At 41.4% G+C, this 15,969-nt stretch overlaps 1 protein-coding gene across 2 annotated transcripts in view; it reads right to left on the reverse strand.

Moving 5' to 3' along the window:
- Nucleotides 1–15,969, reverse strand: part of SLC25A13 (solute carrier family 25 member 13) — a 94,610-nt gene that overhangs the window by 30,407 nt on the left and 48,234 nt on the right. For both annotated transcript variants that reach the window (XM_026036271.1, XM_026036272.1), the window contains exons 6-11: nt 13,191–13,337; nt 10,825–10,963; nt 9,892–9,985; nt 9,622–9,706; nt 7,361–7,445; nt 6,710–6,868 (exon numbers count right to left, since the gene is read on the reverse strand). In XM_026036271.1, the coding sequence (XP_025892056.1) occupies nt 6,710–6,868; nt 7,361–7,445; nt 9,622–9,706; nt 9,892–9,985; nt 10,825–10,963; nt 13,191–13,337 (709 nt within the window). The remainder of the gene's footprint in view (nt 1–6,709; nt 6,869–7,360; nt 7,446–9,621; nt 9,707–9,891; nt 9,986–10,824; nt 10,964–13,190; nt 13,338–15,969) is intronic.

Raw genomic sequence — 15,969 nt, forward strand, 5'->3', positions numbered from 1 at the left:
TACTGCAACTTTTTAAAAACGGGTGACTTTAGATCACTTGACACTTGAACACCAGCACAGATTTACCAACTGTTTCAGCATCCTGCTCCACACTAACACCTTGTGCATTTTGCATGTGCCTTCACACAAAAATCAAGATTTACTAATTGATCTTGTGAACAACAAGATGTATGCATGTTAAAAACCAGGGTGACAGTGTACTTTTCCTGTAAAAGCAACAGTTTTAGATGGTACCACCTGAGGGTATTGGGATAATAACAGTGCAAATAAAAATGCAAAACATTACACATTAAAATATATATGAGTGCCTTTCTGAGCATTCTCTAGGTCATCAGTTCTTAAAACAAAGAAGTTCGGCTGTTACCTTCCCATACATGTAATTTCATATGTTGCTCTGTTAGAAGTGATGCACCACAGAGCTGTAAGTGGGAATTTCTGACCGCTGGYTTTGTTTGCTTAGGGCAAGGAGTGGCTATTTTGGAAATTTTCAGATGACACAACCCAAAARGAGGGCAACCTCAGCGCAGAGGCCTGGGGCTACGGCGGCATCGCGGGGGCTCCCCAGGGCAAAACGCTCAGGGTATCATTGAGCCCCTGAGAAACAAGCCCTGGAGCTGCCCCTGCGCTTCACTCCAGCTCGGACAGCCTCTCTGGGCACGTTGTGCAAAGCCTGAGCTTTGCATTTCCCCCTGTTTTTATTCCTGGGGGGAAAACACAAGTGCTGCAGCTCCACAGCTAAGAGCTCTCTGACTGCAACGCGTTTTTCCAAAGATTTAAATGTCAGAATAACAAAGAGAAAACTGTTTGTGCACTGGATTAGCGTGTTGTTTCCTTGTGCTACCATCCATCAGCTTTCCTGGTTCCTGCTCACTTGCACAGTGAGGAAAAGACAGCCGAGAACAGTGCCATTTGCCCGGGGGGGTTCAGAAGAGCCACCCATATTAAGTGACATCTCTTCAAAATTTTGCACTTGCCTTAACGTTTTTATTTTCCAAATGTCMAAAAGAGAGTAATTTATTGCATACAGAGCTGAGGCACACACACACCGAGCTTTTATTTACAGGGGACAGCTACGCTAAACTATGGGCATAGGGATGAACATTCAAACACACACAGTAACACTAAATTTGTGTAATTCGTGCTCAAAAAAAGAAAGATTTTGCAGAATTAAATTTCAAAATCAGAATTTCTAAATTAGTTTCAGTTGCACAGACAACTTGCATTCAGATTTCAATGCAAAAGCATCTAAGACAGTCAGAACTGCATATTCCACATTTTCCACAGCACTACAAAGGAAAGACAAGGGTAAATAGTGAATAGAATTTTTACAGTTTAGCCTTAAACAGACCAGATTTTCTTTGTAATTGCTATGATGTAAATATTCTGCAAGTCTAAATTTACATCTTTCTGAAGAATGTATATGGTCTTGCATATTACAGCTATAATTTTTTTAATCTTCAGATATTAAAAAAAACACATTTATTTTATAAACACAGCAACTGATCCCAAGCCTGCTGTTCTCAGTGGAAAATTTCCCACCGACTCTAGTAGATTTAGAGTAGGTCTGTAAATAGATGTTTAATTTTACAAGAACTGGGAGACCATTAATTTTTAAATAATATATATATATATTACTACATCTAAGCAATATGTGACATGATTGTTGAGTTCCATCACATCAAATAAATTACAAAAAAAAAAAACTTTCTAAAGTATTAAAATATAAAATTATAAAATTTACTCCTATGACATATATATAAACATGCAAACAAATAACTAAGTAAATGAAAATATATACATTTGCAATTTCATACCCATCATAGGCAGGACAGATCAAATGGATTTTCATTACATAGATTTGAAGATATACTTTTTATCATTTTTCCTACTTGAATTCCTAAGACTCTGCATGTGTAAAGGCACTTGTAAAATCTTAAGAAAAACATGTTTATCTTGGCACAAGTTACTACCTCTCATCGGCTCCTTTCCTTTTTCGCTCACATCTGAATGGGACTGTTTTGACTCAAAACTTTCCACGTAACTTCAGCGTGGAAGAGAAAGTTCAAACTGAAAAGGCACAAGCTTCAAAAAAATGTTCCCCCTCTCCCCTCCACACTTGTAAGTATAATGCATACATTGCTTTTCAAATGGCAGAATTGATTTTAATTCTACATTTTGTAGCTCTACCAGTTATGGATCAGACCTCCTGTCTCTACGCCAGCTGCTCAGGGAGGTCGGCCTGTCTCTTCTTTCGTACTCTTACCTAAATTTACCTTTATTAAATGTACCTCTACTGAGCAATTGTACATGGTACTTGTTCATGTTACACGTTATGATCCTYAAAGCTATATTCCCTTCTCCTTGTCCTGCAGATGGGAACACTGAAACCCTGTGGAAAGACTTCTGTGCTTGATAAAGAAGGCACRTTTTGGAAGAGAAGAAGCACATCCCGGGCCACACACCCCAATGCCAGGAATATTTTAGTATTACTGGACATCCACAGCTCAGCAATGTGAGCCATTCACAGAGCTAGGACAAGCTTAGGAAAGTCTGATGGTGTTTTAAAATTGCATCTGATAACATCACAGAATAATATTTTGCACATAGGTGGCCTCCTAGTAGAGAATGCAACATAAAACCCAGCTGACATTTCCAAGGCTCTTCAGCAGCAATTATCACACATCACTCTCAGGCATCTTAAAATTGCCAAGGTACACACTGGCATCTGGCACACGTAGAGCAAGATTCTATGGGGAGCTGAAGGGATGTGTGAGAAAGCACCAACAACTGCATCTGGAGCTTGGCACCTGGTGAAAGCAGCCAACTAGTGCCCCCGGGTACAGGGGTGAGAGCTCGCCCAGCCCCGCTGCGGTCACAGCTCTAACTAAAAGGTCTTATTGGGCAAAAGTATTTTTTCAGACTTCTAAAAGTGGTCAAACTTTGGTTTCACATCAGGTTAGACACATTTTTCAACATTGAAACCAATGTGGCGTATGACAGAAACGCAGTAACAGGACATAGTCAAATTTTCTATGTAGGATACGTGCAAGAAACTGGATTAGAAATCACTGATTCCCATTCAAGCACAGGTCCTTTACACTGCGTACGGGGCTATTTCTTTTGTGAAGGTTTCATGTGTTGAGAAAACTTTAAGAGCAGGACAGTTCTTCCATTGCACAAAGTGGTTCTTCACTGCACGCTCCGGGAGGACACCCTCACCCACGAGCTCGCTGTACCACGAGCATGGGAGTCCGTCACTAATAAAGAAGTTGGATGATAAATGAATGATTAAAAAAAATCCCTGAAACCAGAAGGCTACAAGCACCACCTGACAAATGATAACTACCAAGATCAAAATGATCAAAAATAACCAAGTCTTCCACAGCATCTTTTCTTTTTCGTTCTCTAAGTGAACTCAGATGCACAAATGGTGACCACTGCAATGAGCTACATTCTGTAGCTTTAGATTAGCTTAGGGTTGGATTTTCCCAAGGAATTTAGATGGAATATAAATGACATGATCTCTGCTAGATGTGAGACTGCTTAAGACTGTGAGACATTCTGTGATTCATTTAGGTGGTCTGAATATTAAAATAACATGAAGAAATGTAGGTGACTCCCTCAGCTAGAAGAGAGGTTGACAGTTTGGAATCTTGATTCTTTTTTTTTCAATTTTGCATATATAAAAAAAATGTGCATGTGTTTCAAAATACACATTTTAGGTACAAATGTAGCCACAACAGTAAGTTATATCTGTAAGAGATGCGTATTCTTCTAAGTATTCTTCTTAAAAAGAAGCAGATGAAAAATTTAAGATGCACGTTTAGAAATGGATCTAGACAAAACATCCAAACAATGCATATTATAAAGACTTGCATATTATAATGATAAAATTCTATGGAGGCTTATATGATGTTCACATTTTTAAGATCAAAGTGCCTTCTCCGTGGAAATACTGATTATCCTTAGGATCAAGCCTGCATTAAAGAAAATTTAGTGCTCTCTCTCTATCCACAAGATGGTGTAATTTATCCTTATCTGAGATTGGTGGTTTAGAACATGGTGGTTTTGCCTTTTTCAAATTCGGAATAGGACAATTGTGGGAAAAAAAAGTCAGCTCACTTCTCTGGATGGAAATATGTGGCTTGTGTTAACATCCTCTGAAACGGCTCAGTTCAGAGTGGGGTTTAGGATTCCTTCTTGCTTTCCTATAGTGCCACACATATATATATATATATATATATATATATATATATATATAGTGCAACAGAATTCACCACTCCAAATGTTTCCACATTGATTTTTTAAATGATTTTGCAGCACTTTTGAGTGTAGTGCAGCACTACACTCCCAGTAAGCTGGGAGAACTCTACCAGTTACTACTCCCTTCTCCAGGGAAGACCATTTACCTGAGTATGAACACACTCGTGTAAAAAGGAGTACCAGTCACCAACTAGCAGCAAAAATATAGATCACCTTACCTAATCCAGTATTAAGACTGGAATAGGATGCCTCACTATAACATTTCCACATGAAGCTGGCTGAGTACGTTTCTTTCAAATCTTCTTCCACTCCAGAGTCTAACTGGGAGCCTTCATTTCGCACCCAGTTGCTCAATTTTCTCCAAATGTGACCTCGCTGGAAATCTGGCAATTCCTCGCTGGGAATCAACCCAACTGCACAAAGTGGCAGGTTTCCTGCTTTTAAGGAGTTTTCACCATCTGGGTCTTTACAAAGAGAAGCTGCATTAGGATGCTCTTCATGTGCAGCTCTGTTCCAATGCAGATCTCAGTTCAGCTGAAATGATGGTGCTGTTGCCACCACACCACTTCTTCCATATAATCCAAAAGAAGATCGTTGCCTTGGATTTAGGAGTTGAGCTCTACCAAACTGTCTGATATTTCACTCTTCTTTGGAAACTTGGACAACAGTAATGGAAGGGGATGGGGAAYGGAAAGATAAGCTGTGGTGGTGACGGCGAATAAATCTCCTCACAAGCGGCAGCGACAAATTATTCTCCTTAACACATGATGAGCAAATGGAGTTAATCTACTTTTGTGAGATTTATGAAGATTTTTACACTTGGAAAATCACTGCGTTTCAAAGTTTAAATAATACAGGAACAGGTAATTGCGGAATTCTGCATTTTTATTCTTTCAGGATCACAGAAGAGACAGACATGCATTTGCAAGGAATACATTTTGTTCTCTAGCCAGTAACTGAGACTTTCTACAATTATAATTGCTACAAATCCCTACAAAATGGAAATCACGTCAGTGCTCTCTATTAAATTACCAGGCCTACTCAAAAAACTACTCTAAACTCGGTGAATTGAACAACAGAGATTTCTCACCTCTAATAGCACTGAAACAATTACAAAATTCGCACATTGTGGAGAAGCTACTTAGTTGACTTTTGGTAACTCAGACTGTATGTTACAGACTGCATGAATATCACAATATTTGCTGTTAAAGTTGTTTAACACTTGGCCTTAAAAAACTGGTTTTGGTTTGTTTGCATAAAGCTTTGCCATATCATAACATGTAACTGAAATCCTCCATACTTTGTTCCTGACTCAGGTTTAACCTTTTCCTGTAATACCTTCWAGTACCACTACTACTGCTATAAAACTATTCTTAAAAATTAACTTCAGTTCTTTACAGAATTTTTTATTTTTGAAAATTATAGAACTTTCTAAGCAAGCTCTCTAGAAAATGAATAAATAATACAAATTTCAAAAATCTTCCTCAAGGAACATACCAACAAATCAGGATATGGGAAAACTGACGTACCTATCTCTGCGCCAGAAAAAAAATAGTAGTCTCATGCAGCAGTTCATGATTATTTGTAGCTCTTTGCATTATCTGAACTTGTACTGCAGATGCAATTGATAACTGGGGCAATGAAGAAATAAGAAAAAGCCACCTTGTATCTGCAGGCACTTTCTTAAGATGCACGAAGACAGGATAATGTGGATCCTGGGATGAGTAAATATGATTTCCAAGGTGCCTCTCTCTATCAACTTAAAAAGGGAATTTGCAACAAGTAACTTCCTAAGCTGAGTGACTTGGCTAAGAATATAAAGCTAAGCGAGCTGAATCCCAGATAACCTCTGGCTGTATCAACAGGAATAAGCTAAGCAGAGGTATAAACTAAACCTTGCCAAAGATGACAATTCCCAACGATCAGTGAAGCAACACAGAATTGTTCAGAAAGGCCTATTTTGCCACAAAAGATACCAAAGTTGATACCCAGCTACTCTCAGTCTCTTTGGTTTTGAGTAGAAAGACAACAGGCAAGAAAGAACTGAGATCAAAAACAAAGATCAGAGACAGATGATTTGTCGACCAAATAGGACATAATATTTTTGTACTTGATGCTGTTAAAGAGACCAAAATTTGGCTAACAGTGCCAAAGGTTATTTCTGCCATAGGAAATGACTCTTACTTCCCTACTGCAAATTGGGAGAGTAAAAACAAAAGGGTCTCACAAAAATGCTCTCATTATGGCAAAGTTTGCATTATCAGTAAGCTTGCAAACCCCTGATGTGCAATAGAGTATGAATGCAAATCCCAAATGAGAGAGCTCAAATAAAGATGCAAAACTAGGCAAAATTAAAACTCCTAACAAAATAGGCTTAGGAATCCAGATTGGCACTGAACTCTTCTTAGTATCTTATCATTASTGTGTAACATTATTTTAAACCTACCTCTATAAAGTCCAAAGAAACCTTCAAAACGTAGCACTTTCTTGAAGCAATCAAAGCTATTTTTGTACATAAGTTCTCCCACAAAAGAGCCTGTAGATCTCTGGTTTTGCATTCGAGTTTTTACCAGATCAATTGGGTAGACTGCAGTGGCTCCAACAGCTGCAAATACAAATTGCAAATATAATAAAGAACATAAGAGAAGGACATAGGAAAATGTAATTTTGCATTCAGTGTTCTTTAATTGCAACTGCCATCTTCTATATTTATACTCAATGACCTTTTGCATCTTTTTTCTCCAAAGCATATTCTGGATTCATTAAAAGAGCTCCCATAAATTTTAATCAAAAGCATTACTTGCTGGCCCTACCTCATTAATCTTTTCTCTTCTGAAATAGGTTTGGTGACAAATCAGATAGAAATACCACCTGCAAACTCCAATTGCTTGTAAATGCCAAAACCACTGCAGAGTGGATGACCTCTTCCCATTCCATCTTACAGTCATCCCATCCCTTAGATAGGGCTCCAAGGCAAAGCCTGAGAAAGCTTCTACTTAAACGAAGGGCAGGAGAAGGAGAAGCAGGGAATAAAAGAAGAAAAAAAGAAAAAAACAAGGAGTGAAGTTGAATAATCTTTTGCTTAGCTATGACTAACCTCCAGCAACTGAACCAAGGGCAAACCTGTATGCTGACTCTGCAACCTGGATGAGGATGGGTCGAGACACGTCGCCCGGGGCTTTCTGTCAAGGCAGGACCGCAAACAAAAGGGGAACAAGAAGAACAATCAGAACATCATATTTAACATCTCATGATGAAACAGTTGTCTGGATATAAGTAAGAAGAAAGTATTGTCAGATACCTGTAGAAAATACACTGGGAATTTTAACTGTTATCTTTTTTTTTTCTATCAATTTCTGAATTCCATGGAATTAACCTCTTAGAATTGGAATAGAAAAGACAAGAAAAACTGATGCTGCAGCACAATTACGCATATCCAAAAACCAAATAKTGTCCCAAATATGAGAGGACAAGGGCTCACATCTTACACCTCCAAGGAGGCAGGTCTTTTTTTCTAAACAACTGCAACTGCAATTTGGAGCTTCTTTCTACTAGGGACGAAAAGCAGGTAGGCCTAGTTCTTCTCAGGCACTGTGCCCGTGTACCAGCTGCAGGGCATGGGGCTTTCATAAAGGGCCCTAACAGTTTCATTCTTTGCTCACAGTCTAGGAGTGTTAGATTCAGCCCAGTGAAAAATAAACTCCAGAAGTGCTCCAGATTCCAAACTGTTACCTGTTGTCAGCAAAGAATTAGGATGATGGAATTTCCTAAGAGGGGTGTGAGGGGGTATGGGAGGCAGTCTTCACACTTCTGCACTTAGGAATACACTTTGTAGAGTGCTTAGGAATACAACAGGAAAAGGGTCACTTTTTTTTTCTGAAAATGTGTTCAGGTTTTGGCCAGTACAATGTAGCACAACGTAGCTGGAGCTGGCAAGAAAATTAACTGAAGKTATCAGTGTAGCTGAAAATCTTTTCAGTCTAATCACCATGCAGATGCTACTGCAAAAGAACTTCATGGAGGAATGAAAATGCAGACCAGATAAGCAGAATATATGGTAAGATTTAATCAGGTTCACATTTTCTAGTCTCTCAAAATCACATAAAAAATAATACTGGCAAAGACAGTGGCCCCAAAGCAGAAAATTCAAGAAGCTGCTACTTTCACCACTGCATTTTTGGCTACATTTTACTGCCACCTATTGTAACTTAAATTGCTTGATCTTCGGTCCAATTCCAATGCTTTTAACTCCTTTAGGAGTCTTCTAGGAATAGATGGCCAGCTTGGGGGAGCCAGCTTATTTAAAAATCCTCCCCAGCAGAGTCAACAGGCAGTCGCTACTCAAACAAACAGAAAACCACCAGCCCAGATGCCGTGTTGGGGCGGCGGGGCGGCTCTTCGCGTGGAGGGCAGCGAGGGGAGGCGGCAGCAGCAGGACGGGAGGCGAGGCAGAGGCGCGTGCTCACGCAGAGGCCTGGCTCGCAGCCCGCCCGGCCTAAAAATGTAGCCTGCATCAAGCCATTGTGGTCAAACTGGCGTCTCCGCGCGGCCCCGGAGCGGAAAAAAAAGAGTTAGTCTCACAAGCCCCGGAGTTAAGGCTGCCTTAAAATAGAGAGAGACAGACGGGGGACAGAGAGAGGCAGAGAGAGGATTAGTTTTAAATCTATCTATATAGAAAGTTAGGCCATCTTAAAAAGTATCTTAAAGTAATATTAATTTTAAAAAAAAGGGTTTAGCACTTAAAGAACTCTTTTTTGTCTCAAAGACAACAAAAGTTCATTTTCTTTTAAACCATAGGAAGTCAACATTTTTCCTTTCTTCCACATATAGACAGTCTTCATGCTTTACTGAGCCTGTGATGGCAGACTAGACTTAATCTCCCTCGTTTTGATATTCACCAGAACATAAGGCAAAGCAGGGAACACTTTGAAGCCCTGAACGTGCATGTCTTTCCAGAACGAGCTCTGCCGTTTAATAGGCTGGAAGCTGGATTTAACATCCATACTCAAAGCAGGAAGCCTTCTTTCCTCATTAAAAAGAACAGTGAGTGACAGAATCACAAAACATAAACATCTTAATGAGGTCTACACCTAATATTTACTCAATGGCTGCATGGCACGCACATATATTTTGTTTTACCCTTCCAAGGTAAATTGCATTTAACCTTTCAAAATGAAACTCAAGAGAGAGGGGCACCGGGTGGAGACCTGATGCAGCTGAGAACTCGCTGCAGCTCACAAGGAAGRTGTGAGCAGGGAGGTACTGCTGTTTGAAAGGAGGCCTGTTAGCTGCACGGGCTCTGCATGTGGCTCTGCAGATGTTGGGAACCCAGCGCACGACAGCAGCTCCTTCCCTTACCTGCCGCTGAGCCTCAGCCAGGTTGTAGGGCAACGTCCCCTCCTCCAGCGGAGCAATTCTCTCGATGTCAGCTAATGTCATGCGCCTGAGAAAGTTCAAGTAAGTTCAGCTTAGCCTTTGCTTACAGAGATGAGTGTTCAGATCACAGGAATTTACCTGCTCGCTCCGCCAAYGCGCCACACTCTCCTGCTCCCCACCTCCACCACCCGCTCCTTCAGAGAAGGCGGCAGGAGGAAAGGAAAGAGGGAAGACAGATAATTCTCTACTTACCCCCGTGGCTCATATAAATCTGCTAATTGAAACAAGATGTCAACCTCCATGGGTGTAACCTGACCAAATTTCTGAGCTGCCAGAACAAACTCCTCTGCAACAGAATAAAAACACAGAAGAGAGAGAAACTAATCAAACCAAACAAGTAAGCCAGAGCACCCCACACTTATTTATATTTTAGTTTTAAAAACAAGATGCTGGCAGGGCGGGGGTGGGAAGTATAAGTGACCCACCGCAAGAAGGTTCCTGCCACTATATAAATGGATGTTTTAAACAGTATATCCATCATACAAATACAAGCAATTCCCTGGTCTTAARGCTTAGTGCTATCAGCAGGACTTAGGATATTTGACATACGGTATCAATCAGTTGCGGGTCAGAAGGAAAAAAGTTAAAATAAAAGGCAAACAGTGTAAAAAAAAAAAAGGAAAAGAAAAAGAAAAGGAAAGCAGAAGCCAGAGACGTGGGACTTCTCATGCATACTCCCAGTAGGCCACATTAATGAAACCCTGGCGTTGCACAGGGAATTCTCTATAAAAGCGGTTAGATAGAGCAGATAACATCTTGTTCCAAGCTTGTAGATCAGCTTACTGTGCCGCCAATACAAGTTTATGGAATTCTTCAACTACCCTTGAAGGTCACTTTAATAGGCTGCCAATTTGGCAGGAGTCCTAGGAAGTTTTTTAAACCTTTAAATATCTGAACATACTTTCCTCACCCAGCCCCCACTGTCAGTTTACCGGGACCTTCCTTCGGATGCAAACGAAAGGAAAAACCTGGAGCGTGGACTCCCCCCAGAGCCCCCAAAGCTGGGGCAGGCGCCCCCCAGGCTCCCCCACCACTGATTTAAAGGCAGACAGATGAGGCCTTCCCCTCTTCCCACCCCAGCAAAATGCCCCAGAGAACCTGCAGGCTGCAAACATTTCTACTGACCCTTAGTGACTTCCACGTCTTTTCGATTTCCAGCCAGAGTACTGTAGATCTTCCTAATGAGCTCCATGTTGTTCAGGAGAGAATTAAATCCATTAAAATAGGAAAAGCTGACCTGATGGGAAGTGGTACCTCCAGCGGCCTAGAGTAGAGACAGTAAAAAGAAGAAAAGAGAAAGGAGACCATTACAAGATTTAGAAAATCTCAAAATACAGGTTTTGAAACGAAGTTACTTCATAAGAGCGATAATAGCAAAGGGTTGCTTTTTTGTAAAAAAAAAAAAAAAAATGCAAAATAGAGACCCTATGGAAGATTAAGTTACTGAAACTAATCACGACCAGAATGTAAAACTTTCCCCACCCTACAAACCTAAACAAATACATATGCAGGATTACAGCAACATAACCAGTAGTAATTTACAAAGTTCAAGTTTCAGTACTGTTTCAATTGGAAATGTTTTATAAGTTGGCTTATTTCTAGTAATGAGGAAATCTACTTCTGCATGTAAAGTATATTACTACACACAAAAAAAAATTCAACAAAATCAAAACATACTCTGAAAAATCTCAGCTGAGACCTTGAAACTCAGAGGCATTTCGAGCTGTCAGAGGCAGCCCTAAGCTCTGGGGCTTCTAGCAGGCGGGCAAACCAAGGGGCCACGACACGGCTGGAACACAACTGGCTCTCAAATGAGAACTAAACCTAAATGTTTAGCCTAAACCTTTATTGGAAGTCGTGCTGGGCTTGCACGTAGCAGAGCTACTGGTTCAACTTCCTAAGCTGAAGAGCAAGATTGGCGATCCGGCAAACTCCTGGAAACGACATGCAAGGAAGCCGGAATGCAGGTGGCCTTGGGAGAACACCAGAAATCTATCTGGGTTTTGTGAGAGCCCCGGGGTAGGAGACAACAAGCTGGGGGGAGAACTTAGGAAGAAGGCACCAGGAGTCATCATCAGTCCATGAGGGCTCTGCTGTGCTCTTCCCTGCAAGTTCCTGCCAGGACTCGGCCCAGGGGCTGCTGCTCTCMTCACCTCACCCACCTCCCCTTACAGATCAAGGTAACAAAAAGGACTTCTTTAACCCTGAGTACGGCCAGGTTTTGGATTACTTGGAAAGGGCTGCAACAGTAGAATTCCCAAGTTAAGAAACTGCGGTCAAGACCAAATGCAGCAATCTTTCTTCATCAGTCACACTGTGGAATTGTAATATTTAATTTGGCTTATTATGCAGGGGCCAAAATTAGTGCTCTGTGAGAAACATAGCTCATGAAAGACAAATCTGACGAATTTTAGGAGGTCAAAACTACAGAGAGCTGCTTTGTGGYATGAGACAGCAAGTTTCACCTGATAATAAAAAAGTAGATTCAAATAAATGGACAACAGAAGTAGCACAAAGGGGTCTAGAGATCAAATAAGTAGTCATGAAGTAATAAAATGCACTTTAAGCTGAAAAAATACAGAGTAAATGGATTAAAGAGAATAGCCCAGGTGAATTAATTCGAATCATTTAATGCAGTAATGTATTTGAATAAATTCTAAGAATTTGATGCAGGAAACTCAGGAAAAAAAAAGTCCCTTGGGAGTGACTTGCAAGTCCCCCCTATGGGAGGATGCCCACAGATCAACACAGATCAAGAGACCATAACAGCTTAACAGKTAATAGGGGAAAAAAGGGAAACGGCACCAAAACAAAGTTAGCAACATCTGCAGAACTGTTACTACAGAAAAGAGCACCCTTGGGTAATGTTGTTATCTGAAGTTTCCCAAGAATCTCCTCATCTCCCAAAACTAGTCAGGAAAAAAATGTAATATACTCCACTGAAAACCAAACCAAGCCCAACTTTGTGAAAACACATGCTGTTAGAAAGAAACCAAGGCTGGGAAAACTGTATCCCTTATCCAACTAAAATCTAAGCTAATTTCTGTATAACTGTAAATGTTCACTATAGTAATCATCTGGCCATAACCAGAGTATTTCCGATTCATACACTGTCCCAAGTGCTTGAAATAACCTTCAAGAGTGTCAGGAGGACATTACCTAGCAAGTGTTTTGAGCATGAGTTCTCAAGCAGGGCACAATGGCTTTGTGACAAAAAGCACAGTCTGTTATAAAGGAATGACTGGAAACAGACAGACTTCAAGGTTGGGGCCATTCCTGAGGTCCAGCTACCTGCTCTGTCTTTTGACTCAGGAGACCAAGAACTTTGAGGATCCATATTCTGTAAGGAGAGTTGTTTCACACATACAGATCAGAAAACTGTGTCYATAACCTGAATTTCATGCATCAGGGACAGTGGTTGAAGTACATAAAAATGGAATTCCACGTGTGTATCCCACGGCTCTCCCACTGGTGCCACAAAAGCTACTCACAGCTACTAGACATTCTTCTACAAAGGGAGTCAGCATGTGTGGCCGGATGGTGACCATAATGTCCCTGAAGTCCATGGCTGTGACTCTTCCAGCCTGAGCGTTGTCTCGCTGCACAAAAGCTTGTTTTGCATGTTCTAACTGTATCTCCTGAAAACACACAGAGAAAAAGAACAGTAAGTTAGCCATAAAAGCATCACCTTAACATTGAGCTTATGAGATYTGACATAAGGCAATCCTAAGGTGTATCTCATGTTTGCCTAACCAGATTAAACGTGGTATTGCAAGTGTCCCCTTCCAGCTTTTGCTCTCCATGGTGTGTAGGGCTCGATCATTCAGCTCCAGCCCTGCGAGAACAGCTCTGTCCTTGGGACATTAGGTCCCACAACTCCTTTAAGTGAGACACGCAGGGTGCCCATGAAGAGCCCCAGGCCGGGGCGCTCCCACCGCGGCTGCCACTTCGCTGTGTGTGACCAGAAGCCACAAGAGCACCAGCTGCTCCTTGAACGAGGCACCATGACCATCATGGAGGTTTCTACATAAAGAGCCACTAATCTCAAACGTATTCCTCTAAAAAGCAGCCTCATTTAAAATATAAAGCTATTTTAAAATACATCAGCTGCCTAACGTGGCATTCCTTGTATCACAACTGGCCAAAGATCAGCTCTCAATGTTTCAGAGGGAGTAACAGGCAGAAATCCGGTCACCTGCACTATCTGACAGAACTACCTGATAAGTTTCAGTTTGTGATTCAAATGTAGCCCTKAGAGAAGAGAGGGGAGAAAGATATTTAAGAAAGATATCCCTACTGACCAGAAAACCCAGCTCCTTGTTCTGCCCTCCCTTCCCATTTCAAGGATCAAAAGCTTATTTTTCACTAGAAATGCAATGCCTATTTTTGAAGACACATTTATAATAAATAATAAATGGAACTGGARCAAAAATATCTCAGTAATACTAAGCAAGGCTGGCAATGGACCACGGCATTACGCTGCTATTTCTACTATATTTGTGAATAAATATCGTAAAAGTAATATTAAACGACCTGCACTAATCATGAATCACAAGCATGATGTATTCACAGCAATTACGGTCTCCTGGAAGCTGATTTTACTTCAGAGCAGCATTCAATAGAACAGAGAGTGAAGGGTGAAAGAAGCAGATCCACAAAAGACCTGCAGCAGCCTCCGTCCTGCCGCCCACTCGGTTCATACCGGGCCACTGACCCACACTACCATTCAAGCCTCTTCTTTTCACTTCAGCTTCTTGACCTCTCTATTTTTAGCCCTAAGTTCCAATTAAAACACTATATCCTGATCTTACAGGTAAGAYGAAAACCATTTGAAATATCAGGAAGCAGTAAGAGGGGGAAAAAAAACCTCAGCACTATGTTTTACTCACAGCATTATTGGGAATTTTCTGCTTTTAATGAGCAATGCTTGGGGGTTATAATTTGAAGTGTTACGATTTCAGTTCTGTCACATTTCCTTTACATTCCAGCCCCCTATGTGGAGGTGTTACAATTCAGCAGCAATGTTCACTCTGGCTGGATGTGGCCATGTAAGCTCTTGCTTCGTTCCAAACGTGACTCTAATTTCAACAGAACTTCGAAGCAAGCAATTTGGGGAAGTTTACAGTGGGAGGAGCACACGAGCACAAAAAAAGCCTTGTCAGCTTGAGGCAGGCAGCTACGCAGGAGGCAGGCAGCTCTGAAGAGCAGTTGGATGCAATAATTCTGTAATAATTCCCGTATCCCTCATGCTCACCACCTGGCAGGTGGAAACACATGAACAAATGAACAGAAACGTTCGTCATTAAGTGGCAGCATCACCAAGGAAAAAGAAACTGAATTTAGCAGAAGGACTACGTGGGAAACCGAATGTTGATGATGAATGTTTCTTCTCTCATTCCACTTGCTTTTATCACTGCAATTCCTGGAGAGCCTGTGGTGGCAGAACAGAGCACTCGAGTGCAGGAGGGAACCCTGGGGGAGCCCTTGCAGTGCACACCAACAGTCTGCAACCTCCTGGCGGGGAGGTACAGGAGCTGGTGAGATGTATAGGAGCTGGGTGGGATATATAAGAGCTGATGGGATGTACAGGACCTGGGTGAAATGTATAGGAGTTGGTGGGAAGTACAGGAGCTGGGTGAGATGCTAGGAGCTCGTGGGACATAGAGGGGCTGGAGGGCTCTCAGTTCGCAGCGGCGTCTCASGTGCAGCACCGAGGCAGGGCTCACATTCCAGAGAGATGGACACGAAGCAGCTACACATCCTGCTAAGAGCTGCTGAAGACTCATCCTATCTCCACAAAAACACAGGTTCTTTTTAAGCAGGGGTTACTTTGAGCTGTGCTGAGCACTATTCTCAGCATCACTCAACAGAAAGCGCAGGGATTTTGTTGCTTGACAGCCCCAAAATATGAGCAATGCAACGACACGGGTACATTTAAGCCCAGTGGTAGCACAATCTCAAAAGCAATTTCTCCTATAAAAATCTGTCACCAAAAAAAAAAAAAAACCACAGATCCACTGCTGTAATCACTGTACAGTGCATAACAGTGCAATAAACTCCTAAGTGTGTAAGTTAAAAGCATGGCTATCCATCTATTCAATGAGGCTCCAAGTCTGGCTCAAAATGAGGCTCAGTAGCTACCAGCAATGATCAGGGAAACATCATGAGATGTTTGTACCACTGCCCATTCTGCATATGCAGCTAATATAAAAAACACCACCCTAAAAAAAAGCTGAAAAAATAAAGCAAAACTTGGCCTTTCATGAGGGT

Source organism: Nothoprocta perdicaria, unplaced genomic scaffold (assembly GCF_003342845.1).
Source record: "Nothoprocta perdicaria isolate Ctin4 unplaced genomic scaffold, notPer1 scaffold_174, whole genome shotgun sequence".
Lineage (NCBI taxonomy): Eukaryota > Metazoa > Chordata > Aves > Tinamiformes > Tinamidae > Nothoprocta > Nothoprocta perdicaria.